Here is a 20,050-nt window from a genome sequence, read left to right on the forward strand (position 1 = left end):
GGTGTAGTTTTGTCAGGAGAGGTTTTGCTCGTGTTGTCGGGTCGGTTAGGGTCCAGCCGACCCGGGTCCAGTGAGGGTACGTGGCTCCTGCAGAACACTCTGCTGTCCTTAGAGTCTAGTGGACTTCTGTAGAACGTTTTGAGAGTGAGTCTCACCCCGCACTTATGGCACTTGAAGCAGGAGCTGTGGTAGACAAGTCTGAGAGTGGGTTCAGTTCGCTCCTGAAGGTAGACGGGCTCTCCACAGCGAACACACGGGGGTTCGAAGAGTGAGCACCTTGTCCTGGGCTTGAGCACAACACCTGGTGCCTCGATGTTGAGAGTAGCCAGCTTATCGAGGATAGCCTGGTCACTTGGAGACACTGGTTGCCGGGTTGCGGGCACCGAGTTGGGATCTGTGACGACGCTCTCCTGCTTAACGCTGTTACTCCGAATGAGAAAGGAGAATCTTTTTGTTGGCATGTTGGTTGTAGTGGACGTCTGGAGGATTACATCTTCACTAGGAATTTGTGTTTCACAGCTAAGCCTGTTCCAGTTTTGTGTATATTTCGGCTCCTCGTCCACTATTTTAATGATCTTGGCTTCAGCCACTCTCTGTCTGGTGGAGTAGTGTTTGTGAGTAGCGGTGTCGACGCCCACCGTAACGGGGGTGGCGAGGCTTGGAGCCAGAGTACACATTAGCGTTGTCAAACACGGAGAAGTCACACAATCATGCGGCGCCCGCAGCTGCTCAGCCCAGACTGGCCCGTGGTGCGCCAGCTCCTGCTTGCCAGCCCCACCAAGTGAACAGTCCCAACCCCACAGGGGAGGCCAGAGGGGAGGTGCCACTCCCTGGAAACTTGGCCCACCTCCGGGCTCTGCAGCTTCATTGGCTACCCACAGTTCCTCTTCCTCCTTTTCCCTCTGGTCGCGGCAGGGGATGTAATTGTAGACGATACTTGACTCGCCACTGCTGCTGTTGCTGCTGTCCGAGGTGCGGCGGAACCGGTGCAGCTTCCCCCGGAGTTCACACCACTGCCAGTTGCTTCCCACGCCTGACAAAATACCTTTGATTCTGTTGCTTGTAGTGTCTGCAACACTGTGACGGTCGGAAGTAGTGTTGGTGGGCGGGTCACTATCATCGGTACCCTGCAAGCCCTGATCCTCGTCTCTCCAGGATAGTGAATCAGCTTCGCTAACAGTGACTGAGACACCATCTGGGTTGAGACGGCTCGAGGCTCTTGAAATATCTTGCGATTCTTCTTCTGACTCTTGGCCTAACCAGTTGTGTCGCGATGTTTCCGAATCCTCGCTGGTGCTCTCGTGCTCCGTCACTGTATATGCGCTCGAGAAAGAAGTGGGTGTGGAGCCTCTGTCTCCTTCCTGGTGAGGAGGGAGGGGATGCTGGAGTGTCGGGGAAGGGTGGGCAATGACTCGCCACTCCAGGATCAACGTTTTGTCCGTAGAGTCATCAGTGACTTGTGGCTCGGTAGATGGTAAGGAGACAACCTCCTGAAGGTCGTCCTGGGAAATGTGTTCGTGTGTTTCAGCAGGGTTACTATCCTCAGTCGTGGAAGCACCAATGTATAGCAGCACACGATTATTGTGAGGGCCGTGCTTGTCACCGATTGTGATGGTGGTGGCGTTGTGAGTCGCCCTGACCTCAACGTTGCTGCTCAAGCCTGAGTCCGACTCGGACAGTGATGAGACGGATGAAGTGAGCGACGAATCTGACTCATCGTCGGAGGTATCTATCACTTGCTGGCAGCTCGGGTCAGACACCATGAACACTGAACCTGTCACCCCAACATTCTGATTAATAATGTTCGGTTTTCTAAAGAGTTCCCTCGATGTGTGAATCTTTGGAATATCTTGGCTGTTGGCATGCATGTTTGCCGTGTGTGCAACACCAGACTGCTGCAGTTTATTAAGGTTAACAAATAAAAATTCAACCTTGGCTCTCATCTGGGGGACTAGGCACTGGCAGAGTCCATCTTGAGTGACAATACTCTGGCAAATTCTGCAGTCTTGCTTATGTTGTGTATCAGCCTTGAATGCGTCGTCGCCTTGTCTTAATGCAGCCTCCTCACTGAAGGTCTTCAGGAGAGACTCTTCCACTTCTACCACGGTCACGTGAGCCATTTTGATTCCCGTGCTGTGTACAAAAGATTTTCGAATGTATTATATCTACCTTCGGTGTTAATATTAGTCTTTAGAGTTTACTAAATCGTACATTAATTAGCTGAAGTGCTTTTCACATAGATCAGAGAAGACTCAATAAAGTCAGGGACAAGCTGTTGCACGGGGCACATATCATGACATAAATCCAAGGAAATGTAGTCTCTAGGAATTTTAGGAAATTGCGAGACCATTTCTTAAAAGTAAAACTAGTCTTCACAAACTCCGGCTGAATAGTATAAAACAAATCACAAATGCTTGGACGCTGAATACTAAAAGTCGTCTTGTGGGTTGATTCAACGTGTCAGACTCTGCAACGAAAGAAAACAAAGCACATTAGATATGAACATACTTAGCTCAAGAGTTTCAAGAGTAAGAACACTAACCTAGTTGTAGCAATGGTCTAAGGCATTAATGGAGGGAAAGAACTAGCCAAGCTTCAAATGCCTCACCATAATTTACCACTATTAATGTGTTCAAGTTACTTACATATCCTACTGGAACATACGCATGCATGCACTCTACTCACTCAGAACAGTGGCGAAGGCACCGGCCTGCCACTCTCTCTTTGTGGTAAAGTTAATGAGCCAGGAAGGAAGGAAGGAACTGTGCCATGAAAGATGCCTCAGGCACGAAAATACTTTTTTTAAAAAGTAAATTGCGCGTCATATTCTGAGGAAGACATAAATTATATACACTGATCTAATAGTTCAAGACTCAACTAAGAGGTACAGATACAGAAAAATAAAGAGAGAAATGAATTAATGTGCAATACTTACTGATTCAATCACACAATGAATTACTTCACAATGAAAAAGCCGAAAAATTAGTTAAATATAGAACGTGGAAGGAAGGTAAGCATAACATTGTGAGTATTAAATATCAGAAATATTAGAATGGAAGTAAATAATGTGAATATCAGAGGAATACACTTATAAACGAGGGGAGATCAGTAACTAGCTATGGTAACATGAACCTAGACAAACACATTTCAAACCTGTAATATAAACAGACAGACTGTTGTTGTAGTAGCCAGGCTTAAACTTGCTTACAAGTACCTCTGGCAGATTAGCAGACACACAGATGATTAAATGCAAATTATGTGGACCGCTTTATGGTCACTTTCTTGAACAATATGTGATTCATTGTCCACTTACATTATTTATCTCAAGATTTTACAGTATGTGATAGTCAAAGTATCTTATTAATAACAAAATACCAGACATATTTAGAAAATATTCTAAATTTGCTAGTAACAGATGAAATATTGTATATCTTTTTGCATATGTACTCAGTTTGATCCATCTGAGGCCTAGTTTTTAGGTCTCTCATGTATCCTGATGTTCTTATGCTACTTTGTGAATTATGTGAGTAAATTACCTGCAAGTAATTTGGGTGAGGTAAATGGGACTTAGTCACTGTAGGTCGCCGAACTGTCACTCCCTCGATGCCCACTCCCTACCACTCTCACAAAAAGCTAGACCTGACATTAAATTAATAATTACAATATTAAAACCAGCTACTCTGGTAAATTAAAGTGATGTGGACCGTATAGGATTAGGCTTGCTGAGTACACAAAATATAATTGATATTAACACTTACCATTTAATTACTGGAAGACAATGCTGATGGAACACATCCTGACACTACCCTAGCAGATAGGATTTATGGTGGCTAATGCAAAAACTACTGTACATTATGGGTAAGCATCACTTATCTAAGGTGTGTTGTTGGGAAGGATTCATTGAAGTCCTGTTTTTCCGTCCTGGTTGCCGACTTCTAAGGGTTTTCCACAATATATATCCCAATTCTTCAGCAGGAACATATCAGCAATTTCAAAATTACGGACTGAGTCCGATATACACCATTTGATCTTCGAGAACGCCTGATTACATTGCACAATTCATTCCAGTGTTCACACATTAAATTCAATATGGCGTCTCCTCCCCCCGGCGTCACTTCGCAGTTTTTCTACCCCCACCCCCCCAGTCATTCGAAATTTCTCGAAAGGGTCAAATCAGTATCATATTTTATTACACAATTATATTGTTCATTTATATGTTTTACATTTAGGAAATTATGTACAAAATTTCCACATCTACCGTCCACAGGATAGAGAGACATAATATAATACTTTGAGTGAGATCAGAGAATATTTCCCAATGAAGACGTTGGCCAAGTTTGTAGATGACTGGGTGTGTCAAGCTTACGGACGAGAGGGTGTGTCAAGCTTACGGACGAGCGGGTGTGTCAAGCTTACGGACGAGAGGGTGTGTCAAGCTTACGGACGAGAGGGTGTGTCAAGCTTACGGACGAGAGGGTGTGTCAAGCTTACGGACGAGAGAGTGTGTCAAGATTACGAACGAAGGGGATGTCAGTCTTACTAACGAGGGAGTGTCAGTCTCACGAACTACGGGGTGTATCGAGCTTACAGACTACAGGAGGTGTCAAGCTTACGGACGGGAGGGTGTGTCAAGCTTACTGACGAGAGGGTATGTCAAGCTTACGAACGAGGGGGTGTCAAGCTTATGAACGAGGAGGGTGCCAAGCTTACGGACGAGGGGGGTGTCAAGGTTACGGACGAGGGGGGTGTCAAGGTTACGGACGAAAGGGCGTGTCAAGGTTACGGACGAAAGGGTGTGTCAAGCTTACGGACGAGAGGGTGTGTCAAGCTTACGGACGAGAGGGTGTGTCAAGCTTTCGGACTACGGGGGTGTCAAGCTTACGGAAGAAGGGAGGTGTCAGTCTTACAAACGAGAGGGTGTATCAAGCTTTCGGACGATGGAGTGTATCAAGCTTTCGAACAAGAGGGGTGCCAAGCTTAAGGACGACGGGGTGTAAAGCTTACGAACGAGAGGGTGTATCAAGCTTACCGACGAGAGCGTGTGTCAAGCTTATGAACGAGGGAGGTTTGTCAAGCTTATGAACGAGGGGTGAGTGTCAAGCTTATTGACGACGGGGGGTGTCAAGCTTACCGACGAGAGGGTGTGTCAAGCTTACAGACGAAAGTGTGTGCTAAGCTTACGAAAGAGGTGTGCCAAGCTTACGAACGAGAGGGTGTATCAAGCTTACGGACGAGGGGGGTGTCAAGATTACGGACGAGTGTGTGTGTCAAGCTTTCGGACTAGGGGGGTGTCAAGCTTACGGAAGAAGGGAGGTGTCAGTCTTACGAACGAGAGTTTGTATCAAGCTTTCGGATGAGGGAATGTATCAAGCTTACGAGCAAGGAGGTGTGACAAACTTACGGACAAGGGGATGTAAAGCTTACGAACGAGAGGGTGTGTTAAGCTTACTGACGAGATAAGGTGGGTGGGCCACGACCATGGATGAGGTGGGTGGGCCATACCTATGGATAAGGTAAGTGGGCCATACCTATGGATAAGGTAAGTGGGCCACGCCTATGCATGAGGTATGTGGGCCACGACTATGGATAAGGTGGGTGGGCCATACCTATGGATAAGGTGGGTGAGCCAAGCCTGTGCATGAGGTGGGTGGGCCATGCTTATGGATAAGGTGGATGGGCCACGCCTATGGATAAGGTAGGTGGGCCACACCTATGGATAAGGTGGGTGGACCACGCCTATGGATAAGGTGGGTGGGCCACGCCTATGGATAAGGTGGGTGGGCCACGCCTATGGATAAGGTGGGTGGGCCAAGCCTATGGATAAGGTGGGTGGGCCACGCCTATGGATAAGGTGGGTGGGCCATGCCTATGAATAAGGTAAGTGGGCCATACCTATGGATAAGGTGGGTGGACCACGCCTATGCATGAGGTGGGTGGGCCATGCTTATGGGTAAGGTGGGTGGGCCACGCTTATGGATAAGGTGGGTGGGCCACGCCTATGGATAAGGTGGGTGGACCACGCCTATGGATAAGGTGGGTAGGCCATGCTTATGGGTAAGGTGGGTGGGCCACGCTTATGAATAAGGTGGGTGGGCCACGCCTATGGATAAGGTGGGTGGGCCGCGGTAAAGTGGGTCGTGACTGTTCAACCTCACACGCACCAATATCAATTACTTAATTGAGAGAGAGTTTAGTGGTATTTAATGGTGGTTTCAGAACACTTATCAAGGCGAGACAAAGTGTTTAAATGCCATACTGTATCAAGAAGCGAACAAGTGAAGTCACGTTGGCCACCGTGACCAATGTGGCCACCGTGACCAATGTGGCCACCGTGGCCACTGTGACCACCGTGGCCACTGTCGCCACCGTGAACTTTAGCCTAACCTGTTTTGGTGCGGATAATAAAAGTAAACACAGGAAATCAAACGATGACGTTTCGGATCCGGTAATGGTCCAAGTCGGACCGAAACGTCGTCATAAGTTCCACTCTATGTACGGTACTGTACTTATTTACTCTTTAATACAACTACAACTTGTGTGTACACTTTCTGACTGACACTGTTAGACGCTGTTAGCTTCCTCAGAGTGACAATATCACATAGCTTTCACCTGACAGTCTTTTGACGTATCCCTATATTCTACATCAACAAATGTCGGAGGGGTTATACTGTCTGAATGTTGGTGAACCGTCCAGCACGCGGGTTTTCTGGTGACAGGGGTTGACAGGGGTTGACAGGGGTTGACAGAGGTTGACGGGTTGACAGGGGCTGACAGGGGCTGACAGGGGCTGAAAACTCAATAGGCTGAAAAGGGCTCAAGGGGCTCTTAATCACGATGATTGCCAAGGTATTTATATTGTAGCGGGAAACTGTGTGGTGAGAGTGGTGTTACTGCATTTCCTGTGCGCAGGCAAGTGTGGGGGACTAGTGTGGGGGACTAGTGTGGAGGTTACTGTTGAGGTTACTGTGGGGGTGGGGGGGTCAGTGTAAGGATTGGTGCGAAGGTTATTGTCAAGGTTATTGTCGAGGTTGTTGTCAAGGTTATTACGTTAGGTTAGTGTGAAGTTACCGTGCAAGTTATTGTGTAGGTTAATGTGTAGGCTACTGTGGAGGTCCGTATTAGGTTAGTGTGACAATAGTGTGAAGTTGAGGTCAATGTCACGGTAGTGCGAGACACCTGAGTCACAATGGGAACCACATTCTGAACATTCTTCACTCTCTGAACACAAACAAGAACTCGTTGTCGCAGCTTTCACATTATTGCATTATAGTGTTCCTTGCCTCCTTCCTTCCCATAAGGTTCTTCATGTAAATATAAGCTTCCTCTTAACATTATGCCCCTTCCTGAACATTATGCCTCTTCCTGAACATTATGCCTCTTCCTAAACATTATGCTCCTACCTAAACGTTAGGTCCCTCCTGAACCGTTAGCGTCTCAAACATTAGATTCATCCTTATACATTCGGCTTCTCCTTAAGGTTTAGGTTCCTTCTTTAGTATTAGGTCCTTCGCTAAGCACTGGGCTCCTTCCTAAATATTGGGGCCTACCCTAAATATCAGGCTTCTGCCTATACATTACGTAACTTCCTAAATATAATGTTCCTCTCTAAACAACTAGGCTCCAACCTAAACATTAGGTCCTTTCCTAAATATTAGCGTCCTCTTCCCTATACGATAGATCCATTTCTTAATATTTGGCTTCTGACTTTAACATCAAGTCCCTCTCTAAACATCAGGTTCTTCCCAAAACATTAGCTTCCTCTCTTCTGTCTATTGCTTCCCCTAGACTTACAATAACAAAATACACTATCAGATATTAATCTAACTACAAAAATAAACTGTCTTCCACAAGCAATATCTCGACACGAGACTGGGTCTGTTAGGTCCAACAGACCCAGTAACTGCACGAGGGTCACTAAGGCTGTTTGTAACCTGTACATCATCAGCTAAAAAATACTTTAACCTACTGAAACAAAAATTAAAGCCAACTCTCAGCTTATGTACAGTGAAAGTTAGATTAGATAAAAATCCGAATATCTTATCTTAACCCCGGAGGGTTATCTACCCAGGATAACCCAAGAAAGTTAGTGAGTCTTTGAGGACTTTGTGTCCTATTTCCATTGGGGTCCTTCAATTTTGTCCCCCAAGATGCGGCCCATACCAGTTGACTAACATCTAAGTACCTACTTGCTAAGTGAGCGGGACAGCAAGTGTAAGGAAACACGAAAAATATTTCCAACCAGCCGGGGACAGAACCACTGACACTCAGTGTGTGAAACCAGAGCTTTGCCTACCAGGCCACGGGACACCGTAGGCCTCCCGGTATATATGCCCTTACTGAGCAACACTTGGTATTAATAAAGGTTTGGATTGAACCCTGTATCTTTGTACTGCCCAGGACACGAGAGTGAGGAAGATGGTACAGTCACTTGGTTATTGAGGTCAAGTGAGGCAGGATGTGGAGAAGGAGCTGGTGGTAATATCTCACATCACCTGAACCTCGTCGTGACCGCCTCAACGAACCTGACCTAGATTTGTCTCACTCTCAGAATCTCCTGTTTGAATTTCATTTATACATTATCAATGTGATCTTGATTTTAACTTTCAATCCTCACAACATTATGAATGTGGCTTTCATCGAACATTCATGTCTCACATTACAAATGTCAACATTTGATTAACATTAGGCTGTATTGATGACTTAGCCACACAGCACACTCGGTTCAGCAGTCCACTGGTGCAGCTGGTAGTGCTGCTGTCGTCGTACAGAGTGATGGTTCTCATAAAAAAATTGGAGCAGGCATCAATAACTGGGCCACTACCCTTCAAACAGAACTGTCTGCCATACTCCTTGCACTCAAATGCGTCCATCTATCATAGGTTGACATTTTAATTGTAGCTGATTGTCTATCACCCATAGATTCTCCATCAAACTTATAACTATTTAGCTTCAGCCTTTAAAATTATTTTTTCTGTAGTCAATTATTTTTAGAACCTTTAATCAAACTGAAGCGATAGGGACGCACTGAAAGGATTCTTTATAGATATGATACTACGTAAATCTGAGATACGCTCGTATCTCAGATTTACGACGAGCAGCTCCAAGTGGTTACACACTCATTCCTAGCTGACCAAAATGTCTGGTATATTATGCAGTAAAAGCAGCAGTCTCAGTTAATTTATAATACATAAAAGAACTTTGTTCAGTATCCTAAAGGACCCCAATGGAAATAAGTCACTCTGACTTTTTTGGGTTATCCCAGGTTCTCTACACATATGCTGCTATGTATGATAATTCTATGTAACTGTATTTGCGTATACCTGAATAGACTTACTTACTTGCTTACTTACAGGCCTCCAAAGAAGACTAACCCCGAAGGAAACGAGCCTACGTCCTCTTCCTGACTACCCTCCATAACCACGGTGGTGTCTATAATGTAGTAGTATTTACAATTAATATTCACAATATAACAGTCACGTCACCTTTATAACGCGTTTTTAACACAATTACTGACGAAATTTACAAAACTTTTTTTTTGCATTATTAATTAGAAAGTTCCATATTTTTAGGTTTTGTCCTGCAAGGAGTTTCTTAGCAGACTGAATTGAAATCATGGTGCTTCGAAGAGATAATTGTTGCTTCTATTATGTCTGTGTTATGTTGCAGTGCTTCAGGGTGAGTTTAAGCTCTGAGTGAATGTTTATACTGAATTAGTTGTATACAGAGTGCATGCGCAGTGTCTGGAGTTTACCGGGAAGGGGTTTCGGGGGTCAACGCCCCCACGACCCGGTCTGAGATCAGGCCTCGTGGTGGATCAGGGTCTGATCAACCAGGTTGTTATTGCTGGACTCACGTAAATCGACGTACGAACCACAGCCTGGCTGATCAGGTACTGACTTTAGGTGCTTGTCCAGTGCCTTCTTGAAGACAGCCAGGGGTCCTTTGGTAATCCCCCTTATGGGAGGCAGTTGAACAGTCTTGTGCCCCTTACACTTATTGTGTTCTCTTAGTGTACTCGTGGCACCCCTGCTTCTCATTGAGGGAATGTTGCATCTCCTACTGAGTCTTTTGCTTTCGTCTGGAGTGATTTTCGTGTGCAAGTTGGGTACTAGTCCCTCTAGGATTTTCAAAGTGTATATTATCATGTATCTTTCTGGGATGAATTAGAGAGCAGTAGAGAGTAATGGTGTTTGAAGTGCCTAGTAGCGTATTTCTAGGAGTATGCACATTGCACACTGTTTTAGAAATTTTCTTAGAAATATTTTGGATGTGTGTTCTGAATTTTAATTTTAATTTGCCTAGTAGGCAACGTTCTCGACTCACACACAGTGTCCGTGGTTCGATTCCCGGCCGGGTGGAAACACTGAGTGTATTTCCTTACACCTGCGGTACCCGTTCACCTCGCAGTAAGTAGGTACCTGGGTAATAATCGTCTGGTGTGGGTCGCATCATGGGGGGCAAGATTGAAGGCCCGCAATGGAAATAAACAGTTCTCAACGACGCTCTGACTTTCTTGGGCTATCCTAGGTGTCTAACCTTCCGGGTAAAAAATCCGAACAAACTCTTATCTAATGAATACTCAAAAATTTTCCCTCAATTCTTTCCATGGATGCATTATCATTATACAAGTTTACTTTAACATTATATATTGTTATACAGAAATTGGTGACACTTTACACGTTTCGGTCTGACTTGAACCATTTACAAAGTCACACTAGCAGAAAGGAGAGGAGAAGCCAGAATATATAGGCCAGCTGACAGGGACGGGACAAGAAAGGTAGGAGTAGTGGTAGTGGTAAAGCTGGTAGTGGAAGTAGCAGTAGAAGCAGTGGTAGTGTGAAGTAGGGAGAATGGTAGGTGGGACAAGAATAGAAAGGGGGAGAGAAAAAAGGAGGCAAAGTGAAGGCTTTTGCAAAGTCTGTATATATTACGTCTGCATTCTTTTTTGCCTTCTAGTGCATTTAGGACCTTGTCGTAGTGATCCAGTAGTTGGGACAGACAGGAGCGACCTGCTCTAAACCCATGTTGCCCTGGGTTGTGTAATTGATGGCGATCTTGGACTACGCTTGCTCTTTATGGTACTCTGTCTTGACAAAAAAATGAAAGATAGACTGCAAATCACCCAGAACAAAATTGTAAGATTCATCCTGGGCCTGGGTCCAAGAGAGCATGTAGGCCAGGATGAATTACAACAACTGGATATGCTGAATGTTGAAGACAGAGAAAAACAACTGAAGCTAAATCATGTTTATAAAATTGCTCACAGTGTCCAGAATATCTTGCTGTCAATTTTGTCAAGGTTAGGAACCAAAGCAATCATAGTACTAGGGGGAGAGAGCACAACTTTGTAGTACCCACAGTCAGTGGCCAGGCTTCAAACACCTTTTATTGTACAGCAATAAAGAAATGGAACAGACTGTCCGCACATGTCAAAGCCAGTCATAGCATGAACCAGTTCAAGAAGAGTGCCAAAAGGTGCCTGATGAATGTAGCTACAGAAAAGGAGGGTAATGCCTTTTTATTTTTTAGCAAACACACGTGAAATTTTACCTTATTCCTAGTAATGACCCTCGTATTGTAGACAGTCTTAATGGCCCTCGTGTAGTAGTCTTTTTAGTATGATAATAAGATGTCATCTTCATTATAGAATAATAATAAGATATTATAACCTTCATATTATAATAATAAGGTAAAAGGACCCCAATGGAAATAAGTCACTGTCTGACTTTTTCGGGTTATCCTAGGTTCTCTACACATATGCTGCTATGTATGATAATCTATGTAACTGTATTTGTGTATACCTGAACAAACTTACTTACTTAGTTATAACAAAATATTTTTAATAGTTATCGCAACGATATGTTGCGACTTATTTTCTTCTACAATATTTTGTCTTATAGAAAATGGAATCGACTCTGACCTTAAGTAGGTAAACTAAACTAAAGTATATCTACTTCCCCCTACCCCCCCTCCTCCATCTTCGTCCTCTGATTGATACCAACCTCATTCGTTTAGTCCTTTATTTACCCACCCCAGATACCCCCGACATCTCTACCACAAACACACATACACCCTAACCCCAATGAAAATAAGTCACTGACTTTTTGGGGGTTATCCTAGGTAACCTGCACATATGTTTCTATGTATGTCAATTTATGTAACTATTTATGTGTACCTGTACCTGAATAAACTGACTTACATACACCTCGACACCTCTCCCGCAAACACACACTCCCGACACCTATTACACACACCCCGACATATCTCCCACATGAACAAACACTCTGACACCCCTCCCACACGCTCACACACCCCGACTGATCAATAGTGAAGAGACTGGTTGGTTAATTAGGCTCAAATGGTAGCGGACTCTGGTCCGAAACTGAGGGACTGAGGTTCAATCCCCAGACAACTGGAAATGTTGGTAATGGTGTAGCCAGGATGTATGGTGCCCAGGGCTAGTTATGACCATGCACGTCGCCTTCAACTGTCAGTATTCCATGTGTTGGAGGTCACCCTCGCAGGTTCGAAAATACTAATTTGTTGTCGACATTATTAAACATAAATCGCTGAATTTTTGTAGAGCCCTACAAAACTAGTGTTTGCCTATGAACAACTTAACATATGAACAAATTCCAACTTTATAATCATGGAATGGAAATAAGTCACTCTGTCTGACTTTTTTGGGTTATCCTAGGTTCTCTACACATATGCTGCTATGTATGATAATTCTATGTAACTGTATTGTGTATACCTGAATAAATTTACTTACTTACTTACTTAGGGTACAGTACGTTGCGTATTAATTACAAATATAACGTTGTTTGTATAATACCAATATATTACTACTAATAAAATTTCATCAGATTTTAAGATTTTGCCACTGAAGTGGCTAGTTTATTGTGCACCCCATATCCATCCTGTGGACGGTAGCGCGAGAGCATATGGATACACAAAAGGCCTAGGAACTAGGCCCCAAAGGGTTAACAGGAATACATATGGATTTACATCTACATATCTGTAGTTCACTTATCTGTTACAAGCAAATTTAGGAAATTTGCTTAGTATATCTGGTATCTTATTTTCATTAATAAGATCTCTTGACATGTCATATAGGTTATTATACTGTCTGTCTCTGTATTCCTCAATAAGTGGACAATTAAGCATATAGTGTTCAAGACAGTAACCATATGCCTGATCACATAATTTACATTTAGTTCGATCATCATCTGTGTGTCTCCCAAACTACCAGAAGTACTTGTAACCAAACCTAAGGCTGGTCATTACAACATCAGTCAGTCTGTTCACATTGCAAGTTGCTCCATAAACATACTTATCTACGTTCATGTTATCATAGTGGGTTATAGATCTACTCAGGCTTCTAACTGCATTCCTATAACAATCATTTTCATTATTTATTTCTCTCCTAATATTATTCCTAATGCTAGACACAGTTATATTCTACATTCTCGTTCTGGGTACTCTTCTTGGCTAACATATCAACTTTATCATGAAGGAGTAATCCAATGTGTGATGGGAGTTAGTTTAATGTTTATTATGCACCCCATACCCATCCAGTGGGCGGTAGTCAAAAGATTACAGAGGTACATAATGGGTCCAGGGACTGGGCCTCAAAGTTTTGATAGCTGAGCAAGTTACAGAGGTAATGAATTCACAATTTACAAAGGTAATGAACTCACAATTTACAAAGGTAATGAACTCCAGGTAGGTCTAGTCACAATCATGACAAGTTACAAAGGTATTTACAGATTACAGAGGTACACAATGGGTCCAGGGACCGGGCTCCAAAGTTTTGATGGCTGAACTAGGTACAAGGTAACGAACTGGCTTCTCCAATGAGCATGTTGTTGGAGTCATTATATGAGTCAAGAGCCTTCAATGATGACATAGAATCAGTAATGATGATAGAGTCAAGCTCAGTGTCATAGTTTAGCTTTAGCGCCATTAGGATTGCAAACAATTCAGTTTGCAGTGTAGACGCCCAGTTGTTAATTCTTATGCCTAACAACAAATTTATTATGGTTCTTAACTAGGGAGGTGGTAAAAAGAGCAGATGCAACCCTGCCAGAAGACTCCTGTTTAGATCCATCAGTGTATATAACTTGTGATAACTTATTACTACCAGCTAGGCCAGAAATTTCTTCTTGAGCAGTTGCTTAAACAAGTGATTTAAGGAAGGGATTACTAGCAATGAGCTTCTTCGGAGGGACGTGTCTTGATTGTATTACTTGACGTAATACAATCTCTTAGTCTTAAGCCACAATAAACTCTGCTTACGACAGATAACAGTGAGCATTCGAGATATCCTCAATGTTATGTGGCATTCTGGGTATGCAAATCTCATTGTTAGTCTGATAATGAATGGGGTTTCAAATAGACACTTTTAGTGCATATAAATTATTTGTTTTTGGTAATAAATTAATTATCTTATATCGTTTCACTATAAATATCTTTGATATTTTCAGCAAAATCTATGGTACCGGCTATATTACTTTACAACGAAATATTTCTTGATCTAAAATGAAGATCTAAAATCTGCATTTGATATCCCGAACAGAACCGTTATACTACATGAACTAGCCAAAATAAATATTGGTGGTAGCTTACTCTGCTGGATAATAGGATACCTGTCAAATAGAGTATCCTCTGTCCTTTACCAAGGCTTCAGAAGTGATTCTAAAGAAACGTCTTTAGGTACACCGCAGGGAGGAGTTCTCAGTCCCATGCTATTTAATATTCTGATTAATGCTCTCCTAAATGCTCTACCTGCCTCACCTAAACATATAGCTATAAGCTATGCTGATGACATCATGATACATACAACAGGGCATAAGAAGATGAGTGCCATTCTTAATGAAGCTCAAGCAATTTGTAATCGACTAGGCCTCATAATATCTTCCTCTAAAACAAAGATATTAACAAGTAAACGACATCCCCCACCCATTTATTTGCAGGGTGAAAACATTAGCTACGTTAAAACTTACAGATATCTTGGTGTAGATGTACCCTTTAACAAATCCACTATACCACAACTAAATAAAAAATGCAAAGGTAGGCTAAATGCTCTCAAAGCTGTTGCTGGCTACAATCCCAACTATGGTGCTAATGTGAGAATCGTGAGAATGATGTACATAGCCTATGTTAGGTCCTTAATTGATTATGCTGCTCCCATGTTGATATTAGCTAGAGAAAGTTCTCTCCGACCCTTGGAGTTAATACAAAATGAAGCTCTCAGAATTATTCTTGGTTGTCCCAAATCTACAAAGGTTCTTAATATGAGGAAGGAGCTTGGTATTTCTAGTATCAGTGAAAGGATTGTTGAGATTAACACTGTACTCGGTATTAGAATGTTAAGAAATGAACTACTGTCACAATGAACTTTACTAACTGTATAGAAGTAAATACACACAGATCTAAATTGATCGTTAAAACGTGCAATTGCATTAAGTTTTATAACCTGCATGAACTGTATCACTCTAGACAACAAGAGCATTTCATCCCTCCATGGAAGATGTGTTCATTTAATATCACATACCTGCAAGTCCCCTCCCAAGAAGCTCATTGCTAGTAATCCCTTTCTTAAATCACTTGTTAAAGCAACTGCTCAAGAAGAAATTTCTGACCTAGCTGGTAGTAATAAGTTATCACAAGTTATATACACTGATGGATCTAAACAGGAGTCTTCTGGCAGGGCTGCATCTGCTCTTGTTGCCACCTCCCTAGTTAAGAACGATAATAAATTTGTTGAGTTAGGCATAAGAATTAACAACTGGGCGTCTACACTGCAAACTGAATTGTTTGCAATCCTAATGGCGCTATACATACATACATTTTATATATATATATATATATATATATATATATATATATATATATATATATATATATATATATATATATATATATATATATATATATATAAATATGAAGTTCAATGATGAGAAATTTCAGTTACTCCGACAGGGAAAACGAGAGAAAATTAAAACTATATCAGAGTATAAAACGAATTCCAACACACAGTGGAGGGAAAACCTTATGTAAAAGACCTGGGAGAGATAATGTCAAAGGTTCCAACTTTCAAAGACCACAACAGCGTATCAATCGCATCTACTAGAAAAATGACAGGATGGATAATGAGAACCTTCAAACTAGGGATGCCAAGCCCATGATAACACTTCAGGTCGCTTGTTCTATCTAGGCTGGAATATTGCTGCACACTAACAGCACCTTTCAAGGCACTGTTTTATCGTACATAAGTACGATAAAACGCCTAAATTACTGGGAACGGTTGAAGTTCCTCGACCTGTACTCCATGGAACGCAGGCGGGAGATATACATGGTAATATGCACTTGGAAAATCTTAAGAGGGATTAGTACCAAATTTGCGCACGAAAATGACTCCCTATGAAAGGAAAAGACCCGGCAGATGATGTAACATCCCTTCAATGAAAAGCAGGGACGCCACTACCACGATAATAGACAACACAATAAGTGTCAGGGGCCCAAGACTGTTCAACTGACATCCAGCATACATAAAGGGGATTACCAATAGACCCCTGGCTGTCTTCAAGAAGGCTTTGGACAGGTACTTAAAGTCAGTACCTGATCAGCCGGGCTGTGGTTCGTACTTCGGTTTACGTGCGGTCAACAGTAACAGCCTGGTTGGTCAGGCCCTGATCCACCATGAGGCCTGGTCAGAGACTGGGCCGCAGGTGCGTTGACCCCCGAAACCCTCTCTAGGTGTGTGTGTGTGTATATACATATTTATATATATATATATATATATATATATATATATATATATATATATATATATATATATATATATATATATATATATATATATATATATATATATATATATATATATATATATATATATATATATATATATTATATATATATATATATATATATATATATATATATATATATATATATATATATATATATATATATATATAAAATTATTATTAACACATCGGCAGCTTCCCACCAAGGCAGGGCGGCCCGAAAAAGAAAAACTTTCATCATTCACTCCATCACTGTCTTGCAGAGGGAAGCTTTACACTACAGTTATAAAACTGCAACATTAACACCCCTCCTTCAGAGTGCAGACACTGTACTTCCCATCTCCAGGACTCAAGTCCGGCCTGCCGGTTTCTCTGAATCCCTTCATAAATGTTACTTTGCTCACACTCCAACAACACGTCAAGTATTAACCATTTATCTCCATTCACTCCTATCATGTACACTCACGCATGCCTGCTGGAAGTCCAAGCCCCTCTCACACAAAATCTCCTTTACCCCCTCCCTCCAACCCTTCCTAGGCCGACTCTTATCCCGCCTTCCCTCCACTACAGATTTATACACTCTCGAAGTCATTCTGTTTTGTTCCATTCTCTCTGCATGTCCGAACCACATCAACAACCCCTCCTCAGCCCTCTGGATAAAGTTTTGGTAATCCCGCACCTTCTCCTAATTTACAAACTACGAATTCTCTACACATTGCCCTCAGACATGACATCTCCACTGCCTCCAGCCTCCCCCTCGCTGCAACGTTCATCACCCATGCTTCACACCAGTAAAAGATTGTTGGTACAACTATACTCTCATCCATTTCCCTCTTTGCTTCCACGGACAAAGTTCTTTGTCTCCACAGACTCCTAAGTGCACCACTCACCCTTTTTCCCTCATCAATTCTATGATTCACCTCATCCTTCATAAACCCATCTGCTGACACGTCCACTCCTAAATATCTGAATACATTCACCTCCTCCATACTCTCTCCCTCCAATCTGATATCCAGTCTTTCGTCGTCTATATTTTTTTATCATCACCTTACTCTTTCCTATATTCACTTTTAATTTTCTTCTTTTACATACCCTACCAAATTCATCCACCAACCTCTGCAACTTCTCCTCAGAATCTCCCAAAAGCACAGTGTCATCAGCAAAGAGCAACTGTGACAACTCCCACTTTGTGTTAGATTCTTTATCTTTTAACTCCATACCTCTTGCCAAGACCCTCGCATTCACTTCTCTTACAACCCCATCTATAAATACGTATACTGTGCAAACATGGTGACATCACACATCCTTGTCTAAGGCCTACTTTTACTGGGAAATAATCTCGCTCTCAGAGATATATTATATATATATATATATATATATATATATATATATATATATATATATATATATATATATATATATATAGTGTGAAGTGTGCTTGTGTATAACCCTCCACACCACAGGTATATCAGGGCAATGGTGTCCAGATTTGCGGCAGCTGGTGGCAAGATTTAGTGCAAGTCACTTGGATATAGTCATATAGTTCAGCATGTTTCCCATCTCGGAGAATACAATGACGTCTCTGACTATTTACATTATATGAAGTGCGCCATCTGAAATCCAATCGATTTTCGGTTTCATGAAGGTCATTTATAGTCCCCCATAGTTCAGTGTTGACAGCTTGTCACCCACCTTGACGGCGTCGCATATATCACAAAGAAAAGCAGTGTTAAGACTAAACAAATAATGCAGATTGAGACACTTATGTAACATACGTTGCATAAGTGTCTCAATCTTCAACTTGTCGGTTTTCCAAACCATTTATCACACAAAGTAAATAATGGACTAAACCCGCCGCAGTATTTGATCTCCCTCTTCACGCCACAGCATAAAAAACGTTGTAAATGTTTGGCTTGTTGTCTGGTGGAGAGAAGACTCGCTGGAGACACCTCCAGAAGTGGCTGGAAAATCAATGAGAGAGACCAGGAAGTGGGTGTTACAGTGGACCGTCATTGTGACTGAGCTTGTCCTCTTTATTTGCCATTAATACCTGACCTTTACCCTCTTTTATTCCTCCCTGTCTTTATTTATCTTTGGCTTCCCTATTTTACTGCTATAGCTCCCTGTTCCTGCTGTTTCGTCTTCTTCCTTCATCCTGGGAAGCATCAGGTAAATCTGAGAGAAGAATACAGCTTCCATACACCTTGCAGACCAAGCTATCCTAGGAGGCCACACTACGCCTTCCTAGGTTCAATAAGAGCACGGGGAAGGTTCAACAAGAACATTATGAAGGTTCAGTAAGAACCCAGGGAAGGTTCAATAAGCACACATAAAAGTTCTATAAGAATACATGAAAGGTGTAACAAGAACATAACGAAGGTTCAATAAGAACCCGAGGAAGGTTTAATTATAACCCAGGGAAGGTTCAATTAGAACCAAGTGAAAGTTCAGTTAGAACCCAGGGAAAGTTCAATTAAAACCCAGGGAAGATTCAATTAGAACACAGGGAAGGTTCAATTAGAACCTGCACACGAAAATCACTCCCTATGAAAGTAAAAGACTGCAGGAGACGCAACATTCCCCCAGTGTAAAGCAAGGGCGCAACAAGTACATTGAGAGACAACACAATAATTCTACGGGGTCCAAGACTGTTCAACTGCCTCCCACCCTATATAAGGGGGATTACCAATAGACAACTGGCTGTCTTTAAGGCACTGGAAAGGCACCTAACTTTAGTACCCGACCAGCTGCGCTGTGGCTCGTACGGCAGCCTGCGTGCGGCTAGTAGTAACAGCCTGGTTGATCAGATCCTGATCCAGGGTGAGGACTGGTCTCAGAACTAGCTGCGGGGGCGTTGACCCCCGAAACCCTCTCCAGGTAAACTCTGGGGAAGGTTAAACAATAAACCAGAGAAAGTTCAACAAGAACACAGGGGATGGTTCAACAAGAACACAGGAGATGGTTCAACAAGAACACAGGGGATGGTTCAACAAGAACACAGGGGATGGTTCAACAAGAACACAGGAGATGGTTCAACAAGAACACAGGAGATGGTTCAACAAGAACACAGGGGATGGTTCAACAAGAACACAGGAGATGGTTCAACAAGAACACAGGAGATGGTTCAACAAGAACACAGGAGATGGTTCAACAAGAACACAGGAAATGGTTCAACAAGAACACAGGAAATGGTTCAACAAGAACACAGGAGTTGGTTCAACAAGAACACAGGAGTT

General features: G+C 42.5%; 1 protein-coding gene across 4 annotated transcripts in view; it reads right to left on the reverse strand.

The window, feature by feature from the left end:
* The window catches only part of LOC128689174 (uncharacterized), a 183,559-nt gene that overhangs the window by 79,823 nt on the left and 83,686 nt on the right, over nt 1-20,050 (reverse strand). For all 4 annotated transcript variants that reach the window (XR_011392289.1, XM_053777321.2, XM_070087397.1 and 1 more), the window contains one exon: nt 1-2,467. This exon is cut by the window's left edge and continues 25 nt beyond it. Coding sequence is in view for 3 of the 4 variants with exons in the window: in XM_053777321.2 (XP_053633296.2) it covers nt 1-2,120 (2,120 nt within the window). In the remaining variant the exon portion in view is untranslated. The remainder of the gene's footprint in view (nt 2,468-20,050) is intronic.

The sequence above is a fragment of the Cherax quadricarinatus genome, chromosome 21 (genome assembly GCF_038502225.1).
Source record: "Cherax quadricarinatus isolate ZL_2023a chromosome 21, ASM3850222v1, whole genome shotgun sequence".
Taxonomy (NCBI): domain Eukaryota; kingdom Metazoa; phylum Arthropoda; class Malacostraca; order Decapoda; family Parastacidae; genus Cherax; species Cherax quadricarinatus.